Here is a 9,345-nt window from a genome sequence, read left to right as displayed (position 1 = left end):
CATTTATCTTCACTCAGCATACCCTGTCATCTATTTAAAACCAGTGACACATGCAGCAGGTCAAAAATAGTCAGCCCTTCAGGACTAAAAACTTTAGCAAGCTAAAGTGATTCTGGATGGTGGAGGGGTTCGACTACTGAAAAGACCATGTGTTCGCCAAAGATTATCTTTTAGAGGAGTCAACATTGGGAACAATGAGAATATTTGGTTTACTGTGTGACAGAGTGTTTTTTTTCTCAGGACATACAGCAACAACATTTAATTCTGACTGCCCATTCGCTGTTCTTCCATTGATCTCCATTGTAAAAATGACAGCTTTTTTAGACCAGTTCATGGAGTTTCACTCGGTTCATGGTACAAACGTGAAATTGGACCCCTCGAGAACTCAGGCCACGCGTGTAGAAAGTTTTGCGAATGGCGTCTGTTTCAGTAAAGACCCTTTGAGCCCCGGAGAGATCTTCCTTGTTGAGATTGAAGAGAAAGAGCTTGGTTGGTGTGGTCATTTAAGGATTGGACTCACTGCACATGACCCCCGTACACTGGAAACGGTGCCGGAATATTCTTTGCCGGATCTTGTGGATATGGGAGACAGCTGGGTATTTGCAATTACAAGAAACCATAATAAAGTTGTTGAGGATCAAGCAGGAGAGGTGGAAGGTGGAGAACAACCAGTTGGTGAGACAGGAAACAAGCCTAAAACATTTTTCACTGACACTCACCTGTATATAGAAAATATATGCATACCGAGAGACAAGCTGGTGGGACGAAGTCGGCCTGGGAGGTACAGTCACATTCTGGATGACTTGTACAAAACCAACGCATTACCTCCCACTGCACGCCGCAGTCGCATAGGGGTTGTTTATGTGCCTAAGGGACAAGGCTATGGTGATATGCACATTATCATCAATGGTGAAGACATGGGAGCCTGTGCCAAGAGGATCCCAACTAATAGGCCGTTGTATGCTGTTGTGGATGTATTCGCAGCTACTAAATGTGTCAGGATCGTCCAGGTGGAATATGGCTGTAAGTTTCAACTTTTAAATCTTTGGTATTATTACCATATGACTAAAACCTGACAAATGTTACTATTTTCTCCTCTGCTTTCTTCTCTTTTCCAGTTGCCTCATTGCAGACACTCTGCCGAAAGATTATTCAGAAACACATCATTCACAGAATGGCTTTGGACTGGTTGGAACTTCCAGATTTACTGAAACACTACTGTAAATATGAATGAGCAAACCTATCAGATATCTGGATAGATACTTCCAAAGACTGCAAAACTGTGGATTTGTTTTTTAGCTAAAGTGTTTTCTTCAAGCTCAGACTTTGTGTATGCAATTTATCACCAGGAAAAATATTAGTATTAATAAAATTTCTATTATGTAATATTATGCGTCTTAGTAAATTCTGATACTGTGATTCAGTAAGCAATAATTGGGCGGTTCCCGGACAGCGATTAGACTAGTCCTAGACTAAAATAAATGTAAGAGCTGTCCAAACTAATAACAACTTGCACTGACATACATCAGTGCCCTTTGTTTTGCCTTAAAATGCACACAGGTAATGTTTTTTGTAAGGCATGTTTGTTAAAACTAGTTATATTTCCTAATTAAACTAAGGCCTAGTCCTGGTTTAAGATAATCCCTGTCCTGGAAACCACCCCTATGTGTGTTAAATGTCAACATCCCTGACATAAAATATTGAACAGTAGTGTTCAAAAGTCTGAGACCACCTTGAAAATCTGAGACAAAATGTCATTTAAACCTTAAAATAAACAGTGATTTTAAGATTTAAAAAATAATTATAACAAAAATAATTATTAAAGGGCACCTATTGTCCGATTCATGATTTTTCATTTCCTTTGGTGTGTGTGTGTGTGTGTGTGTGTGTGTATTAATAAATGTTAACGATATGCAAAAGGTACATACCCCAAAGTAAACGATGATGCAAGTTATCGTTTCCAACGTAAATCTCTTTTCTTAAAAAAGAAAGTTACTGTAAATACAATTAAAATCACAGTATTTAAATGTTTTTGATTTCACAGTGCAAACATAAAATACTGTAAATACAACTAAAATCACAGTATTTAAATGTTTTTGATTTCACAGTGCAAACATAAAATACTGTAAATACAACTAAAATCACAGTATTTAAATGTTTTTGATTTCACAGTGCAAACATAAAATACTGTAAATACAACTAAAATCACAGTATTTAAATGTTATTGATTTCACAGTGCAAACATAAAATACTGTAAATACAACTAAAATCACAGTATTTAAATGTTTTTGATTTCACAGTGCAAACATAAAATACTGTAAATACAACTAAAATCACAGTATTTAAATGTTATTGATTTCACAGTGCATACATAAAATACTGTAAATGGAAGTACAGTACTCCAACTGTAAAAAGTATTCACAGTAACTTACTGGATAATTGTTGCCAGTAAGTTACTGTACATTTTATGGTAAATTTTTTACAGTGTTGGACTACAACAAACACACGGATTGTAGGCAACAGTTTACTTCCTGGGATTGGTGATGTAGACAAGATTATCATAATTCCTCCCGTTTCTGACTCTGTAAGTTAACTTCTGTCAGCATTGCATTGTGACCAAATCATTCAAACATTTCCTGCTGATGTCAGAGGTATTCAGACCAATCACAATGTACAGATAAGCTGGCCAATCAGGGACAATGGGACAAATCAATGAGTTTTGGTCAAAATCTGTGCATTTCAGGAAGAGATTGATATCTAGAGCTACAAATATGTACGGTATGTGGAAAATAATGTATTTTAACCATAAACGACGCAATCACATTGTATTATACCAAATACACAAAAATAACGTTTTTTAGCAATGAAATAGGTGCTCTTTAAAAAATGTATAATTCAAAAACATTATGGTGTAAAATTATTAAGAAATATTTTAAATTGTGGACTTCTAGGTAATCAATAATGTGACATTAATTTTGTTAACGCCAGATCGAGAACATGTTGTCTTTAAAAAAGGGGATTAATAGCACACTACTTTTAGGCAAGATGCTATACTGATAATATAATGATCTGATTTGAAGGAGAATACTACACTTTTCAAACTATTAGATTTTATAATTTTTTTGAAAGATTAACTGGGGTATAACATTCAGGATTTATTGCATTTTTATCCTTAAATGAAAATGACTTTATTGCTTAAATAATTTTGTTAATAATTTACATATCTGTCAATATAATGTTGTAATGTATGATTTGTAGCTGCATGGATAAAAACATTCTGAACTCAAACAAGCATGAGTGTGCGTCACCTAGCGGTCTTTTAGGGAACATGCTGAAACTAGTAAGTTGTGTAAACGGTCACGTGACCGGAACAGTATCATTCTAGTGTCCTTCTCACATTAGATATTGGTTAAAATACTCTGTTGTTGTTATATTGATCTGTTGACAAACAATGTCCTTTTGTTCTTTTTTCGGGAAGGAAGTTTATAAAGATCATTTTAAACCTGGTAAGTAATGTATTTTCATTTATTTAGCCCACTCTACACAACCAGCGGTGTACTGTGATGTAACTGTTGTAAACTTGACTGAACTGAAATATATTCTGCTAATCCGCTTTATTACAACAGCATGACTTAGCAAACAAATGCGGTTGAAACAAACAGATGGACAACAAACTGAGTTTCAAGCAGGTCCAAATATGAACATTCATCCCCTTGGCCTGCTTTCACAGAGACCATCCGAGAAGACAGTGTAACAAAAGTTATGGAGACATTAAGAGCATATAAGGTGAAAATATTCAATCATCCAGTTACTTATCGCAGAAAACCCATGTATTGTATATGCTCATGCATGTTTTAATATGCAGGTTCTGTGTGGCAAGTGTGGCAATGGACTGGGCCATGAGTTTCTGAATGATGGGCCAGATGAGGGCTTATCACGTTTCTGAATATTCAGCCACTCGCTTAAGTTTGTCCCAAAAGGTAAGACAGCTTTTTTATTATGTAATTTGATTTGAAATGGCTGTATGCTGTAGTTGCATATATGTCTAAGAAGCATTTGTATTGGTCACTTAATTTTTATTTTGCACTCTTTTCCATCAGATAAGGTTGATAAACACTAAAGCGAGATGAAGACATGATGATGATGATGCTGTTGCACACACGCACAACAGGATGCAGTTTATGAAGTGGACAAGGAAAAACCCATGACAGGGGTCCTGTACACAGATGTATTATCGCCATCCTGAAAGTCATAGATTAAAGAAGTTTTATCTATTTTTATATTAGCCTGCATAAGCTCTGATAAAATATGCAAGAATGAATGACATTACTTCCTAAAACCCATTTAAGATTTTTTTATGATAATTTTGAGCCTTGATGATAATTTCCTGTAATTTACAGGACTACTGTATGTGTCATAATTTGGATAATGTTATCGTGTTATATTTGATCCAATGTCTTTTTGCATGCCATTCTTTTTGGCGTAGTAAAATGAGTTTATCTGTGTCACACAGTTGTATCATAAATGTCTCTTCATGTTGTCATTGATAAATATTATTAAAAGTTAAAATAATATTGCTTTTTGATTTTTGAAGGTGCATGGTCTCCCCCCCCTATAAAAAGCATCACGCAGTGTTACGAGCCCGCCAAAACGACTCAGATAGTGGTGGAAACGGTCGTTTGCAGCTCGTGACCTGTTTGGCTCGCAAAACACTGACGCGTATTACATTTTACTACCATAAAATAAACTGCTGTTTCATTTGTTATTTTTTAATGATAATACAGCTACGGTAAAGTAAGAAATTCTCTACGAAACGCTTTCACCTCAAAAACTCTTCAATTGCTTACTGAAAGGATTTCGGTTGCTACGTGTTGCCTCGGTAACTTATTTACTGCTTTTAGTAACAAAAACGGACATTTCTGTCGGTTATATGTTTATTTTTCATTATGTTTGTGTTATTGTCATTATAGGAACAAAAACGCTCAAATGCAGAACTGTGTGCCAATATCAGGGCTTAATGTCAACATCACGCATGCGGTGAGATTATATCAGATCAAACATCTCTCGCGTGTACTCTTACTATATGATGTTGTGACGACTTCTTAATTAGTAACTGTTAACTTCACACAGTAATGTAATAGATACATGTAAAACTTCTATTTACAGTTAAATACAAGCCATTTGTTAATTTTCCAGAAAGTGGTTGGAGTGATTATAGGAAAGACTGATTCAAGAGGATTTCCTGACAGAAAAAGTTTGTTACCGTTACCTATCCATCCGTTATTCATCTCTCTCACAAACAGTTTATAAATATACTTGTACTTCATTGCTTGTTTGTTTATCTTATTTTGAAGTATAATTTTTGCTTATTTACTTAAGCCATTTGCCATTTTTTTAATATATTTTTTATATATTTATAATTCATATTTTCATTAAGATGTTGGCTCTGAAAGGTTCACCTTCAGTTTCACCCTAAAAGACTCACCAACTGATTTTATCAATGTGTCTGCATGGGGAACTGAGGAATACATTCATGGACTGAGCAGTCACTTTCAAATTGGGGATTGTGGTGAGATAGCAGCAATTTCTTGTTAACAAAACCACATTTTATATTACATGTGACCCTGGACCACAAAACCAGTCATAAGGGTATATTTTATTGAAATGTATACATCTGCATAGTAAATAAACTTTCCATTGGTGTATGATTTGTTAGCATATGTCATTATTTGGCTGAGATACAACTATTTCAATATCTAGAATCTGAGGGTACAAAAAAATCAAAATATTAGGAAAATCGCCTTTAAAGTTCTCCAAATGAAGTCCTTAGCAACACATATTTCTAAAGACAAATATATATATTTGGTAGGAAATTTACAAAAATCTTCATGATCTTTAAATTATTAACAAATATCTTCATCCTAATATCCTAATGATTTTTGGCATAAGAAAAAAATCTATCATTTTGACCCATACAATGCATTTCTGAATTTAGCTACCAGTGCTACTTCAGACTTCAGGTTTTGTGTCCAGGGTCACATATATTTTATTGAACACTGTTTGGCTGTGAGCTAAGAATAATTTTCTATTTAAGTTGTAATTGAAAACCCCCTTGTTGTGACGAAAGACTATGAAAAAGAAGAAAGATTTTGTCCTTCAACACCCAGGTAAATACTATAGCAAAACTTTGTGCACTACTGTACATCCAACAAAATAATCTTTTGTCATTATCTTTAATGTGATGCATATAAATATTTTATCTCAGTGTTTACAGGCTGTTGGTAACACAGACTCACTCAGCCATTAAGATATGCTCAGATTTAGAAACGGAGAACAGGATTCTGCCATTGTACCACATGCTAATTAAAGACCCAGGAGACTTCTATTCATTGAGAGACATTACTGCAAATGGAAAAAGCCTGGATGGAAACATTCTTAACATTCTAGCAGCTGTTCAATCGGTTAGATTAATCTGAAATAATTGCCAGGCCTTCTCACTACTGAACAGTGCACAGTTTTCTTCTAAAAGTTGCCAGGTGTATCATTTTCATTTATTGAGATTTTGTCTTGTCAAAGGTGGGAGAGGAGAAATTCTTCACAAAATCAGATGGACGCAAAGGACAGAGGCAAGAAATAAGGCTGTTTGATGAGACTGTGAAATCATTTCCTTTAGTGTGGTAAGCAACTAAAATTAAAATCAAAATACTATTTACAACTACTAACCCTAAATATGCAATTTTATTGCTTTTTGTTATCATTTGTATCAGTTGGGATAAAGAGACAATTCATCTGGTACGAACACAAACACAGAGAGGAACAGGTATAATCGTGTATAGTTATGGGCCTTTGTTTCAATTAGCAATATTTGACAAAATAAACTTATTGTGAATATGTGTGTTTTCTCTTAGTGCTGTTCATTGCGGATGCTCGTGTCACCTTTGACAGTTTTCGCAGATCTATGATAGCAACAGTGACCTCAAAAACAATCATTACCATCCATCCTGGTATGGGAAACCATTATTTGAAAAGTTTACATTTAACCTGTTTTAACAATTGGAAATATTATTAAACTTATTTATGTTCTAATCATTAATTATTTATATACAATTTAGATACAGCAGAGGCCAACCAACTGTACTCATGTGTAATGAGATTGTTAGAAAATGGCGATCTGGACCAAGAGGTTCTCCCAGGCGAAAGTATGCAGTGTAAGTCATGTGATAAAACCTAAGGGTTTTCAAACTTTATGATGGCAAGAACCCCCAAATATGATGAATCTTATGCAAAGGACCCCATTCTAAAATATATCCATTTATATATATATTTTTGTATAAAAACATTTAAACTGTTAGATAAAAAGTAATGTTGTTTCCAAATAATTGGCTGTATAGTAGATTAGTCTTTTTTTCTCTGAAATTTTCTGGGGACCCCTTAGCATTCTGGGAGTTTGAAATCCTATGACATAGCCTATACATCTTTACCTCTGCTCTACACTCTTAAAAATAAAGGTGCTTCTCGATGCCATAGAAGAACATTTTCTGTCTAAATGGATCTTTAAAGGGGACATTTCATAAAAATCTGACTTTTTCCATGTTTAAGTGCTATAATTGGGTCCCCAGTTCTTCTATCAATAATGTGAAAGAGAACAACCTAATAACTAAGTTTTGGTAAACCATTCTCTGCAAGCATGTGAAAAAATAGGTCATTGAAATTTGGCACCCCTTGTTAAATTATCAGAAGGGGATAATAACGCCTCTTAATCTGCACTATCCAATCACGGCACTGCCATTTAGTGCAGCAATCAGCTCATTTGAATTTAAAGGACACACTCAAAAATGCCACATTTTGCTCACACATACAAAATGTCAAATTTAACATTTTATAATTAATTATTTATATTTTGAGCTAGATTTTCACATATGTACTCTGGGGACACTAAAGATTTATTTTACATCTTAAAAACGCCTTATGAAATGTCCCCTTTAAGCATCTTTAAAATCTGAAGAGCCTTTCTGTTTTACAAAAGGTTCTTTAATGTGAAAAAAGGTTCTTCAGATTATAAAAATTTATAAAATAAATGGTAAAGAACCTTTGACTAAATGGTTATTTGAGAAACCAAAAACGGTTCTTTTATGGCATCACTGTGAAGAACCTTTTAAGCACCTTTATTTTTAAGAGTGTACAAAATTAAAGTATACATAGGGATCTAGCATGTAGCCATGCAGTAAAATTGTGTATTTCTCAGTGGATTCCATCAGTGATGTGCTGACTGTGACCCAACTCAAAGCCAGGTGTCGAGGAGAAGCTGATGCTTTTCATTGCATCACATATGGGTTCATTACAACTCTTGAACTAGATTGCTCTATCTCCAAAGTCATACGCAACAGATGGTTAGTCTAAGTGTCTTGATAGTTGCAACTAGTGTTAAATGACATACTCCTCAAATAGCTGATATTTATAACATGTTTTTTGTTCTAGTGCCAAATGCAAGGTTGAAATCAACGAGGAAAGTCAGACTTGTTCCAATGCTGCCTGTCCAAGTCAGGGACAACAGACGCACATCACTTCAAGCTTTCACCTGCTGGTAGATATCAGCGATCACACTGGGACATTAAAGTCATGCAACCTGGCAGGCACAGTCGCTGAGAAAACCCTGGGTTGCACAGTAAGCACATCTGTACTTATACATTTATAAACCACCCTTATGCTTTGTAAATAAAAATGAGTTTATTTTTATTAAAACCTTGACCACATTTAACAACCCATTTCAATTTAAAGCAAAATATTTACCTTTACAGACAGAAGAGTTTATGTATCTGTCAGAGTCTCAAAGGACAGCTATGAAGTGGACCTTTCTTATTGAGAAATGCAAAATTTATCTACAGGTTAATCATTATGTTTGGCATTTTCACATTTCTTACTTTAAATATTTCAAATAACAATGTCAATATAATGTTTTATTGTTTATAGATTCTTCCTTCTCCTAAAAACATAAGTGGAATGAGGGCAAGCATTTTGTCATGTGCACTCGCTGACCCTGTGGAAGTTAAGCAAAACCTTGCACTGTTACTGGTTTAAGGCTGTGTTGCAACACAGCAACCAAACGAATGAAATACATTAATTGTTATGTTCTGTGGTTATAATTTGTGTTAATAATATTTATTTTTGATTAAAATGGAAAACATTTGTTTTATTTATTAATATTCATATAATTATATTTTTTGACGTTTCGTTTTATATTGTAAGGATACTTGGCTTGCATTTGGCTTTTGTAAACTAATTCATTTTTGATGTATTGACGTATAATTTCTTTCTTTAAAAGTTGTCATTGATTCACTAAAATTC

General features: G+C 34.3%; 3 protein-coding genes across 3 annotated transcripts; all 3 read left to right on the top strand.

Annotated features, from left to right (window-relative positions):
* The first annotated feature begins 49 nt into the window (after positions 1–49).
* On the top strand, positions 50–1,386 carry neurl2 (neuralized E3 ubiquitin protein ligase 2). The gene is made up of 2 exons (XM_065242523.1): positions 50–1,023; positions 1,119–1,386. Exons 1-2 carry the CDS (start codon positions 195–197, stop codon positions 1,232–1,234), a joined length of 945 nt encoding a protein of 314 aa, XP_065098595.1. The 5' UTR covers positions 50–194; the 3' UTR covers positions 1,235–1,386.
* An 847-nt stretch (positions 1,387–2,233) lies between these two features.
* Positions 2,234–4,880, top strand: msrb1b (methionine sulfoxide reductase B1b). Its single transcript, XM_065242524.2, is given in 4 exon segments — positions 2,234–3,560; positions 3,680–3,786; positions 3,866–3,980; positions 4,101–4,880. Coding segments are annotated over 4 exon segments (351 nt in total). The 5' UTR covers positions 2,234–3,451; the 3' UTR covers positions 4,121–4,880.
* On the top strand, positions 4,746–9,313 carry meiob (meiosis specific with OB-fold). The gene is made up of 14 exons (XM_065242518.1): positions 4,746–4,879; positions 4,971–5,037; positions 5,197–5,254; positions 5,438–5,569; positions 6,095–6,167; positions 6,266–6,461; positions 6,577–6,677; positions 6,768–6,820; positions 6,909–7,004; positions 7,113–7,208; positions 8,246–8,390; positions 8,479–8,665; positions 8,799–8,885; positions 8,971–9,313. Exons 2-14 carry the CDS (start codon positions 4,987–4,989, stop codon positions 9,076–9,078), a joined length of 1,383 nt encoding a protein of 460 aa, XP_065098590.1. The 5' UTR covers positions 4,746–4,879; positions 4,971–4,986; the 3' UTR covers positions 9,079–9,313.
* The last annotated feature ends 32 nt before the right edge of the window (positions 9,314–9,345 follow it).

Source organism: Paramisgurnus dabryanus, chromosome 1 (assembly GCF_030506205.2).
Source record: "Paramisgurnus dabryanus chromosome 1, PD_genome_1.1, whole genome shotgun sequence".
Classification (NCBI taxonomy): domain Eukaryota; kingdom Metazoa; phylum Chordata; class Actinopteri; order Cypriniformes; family Cobitidae; genus Paramisgurnus; species Paramisgurnus dabryanus.
Note: the sequence above shows the minus strand (reverse complement) of the source record. Positions and strands in the feature narration are given on the sequence as shown.

Coding starts and splice junctions, on each gene's coding strand:
- neurl2 (XM_065242523.1), top strand. CDS start 195: ATGAGAATATTTGGTTTACTGTGTGACAGAGTGTTTTTTTTCTCAGGA. Junction 1,024..1,118: donor CGTCCAGGTGGAATATGGCT/GTAAGTTTCAAC, acceptor TCTCTTTTCCAG/TTGCCTCATTGCAGACACTC.
- meiob (XM_065242518.1), top strand. CDS start 4,987: ATGCAGAACTGTGTGCCAATATCAGGGCTTAATGTCAACATCACGCAT. Junction 5,255..5,437: donor AGGATTTCCTGACAGAAAAA/GTTTGTTACCGT, acceptor ATTTTCATTAAG/ATGTTGGCTCTGAAAGGTTC. Junction 6,678..6,767: donor AAATCATTTCCTTTAGTGTG/GTAAGCAACTAA, acceptor CATTTGTATCAG/TTGGGATAAAGAGACAATTC.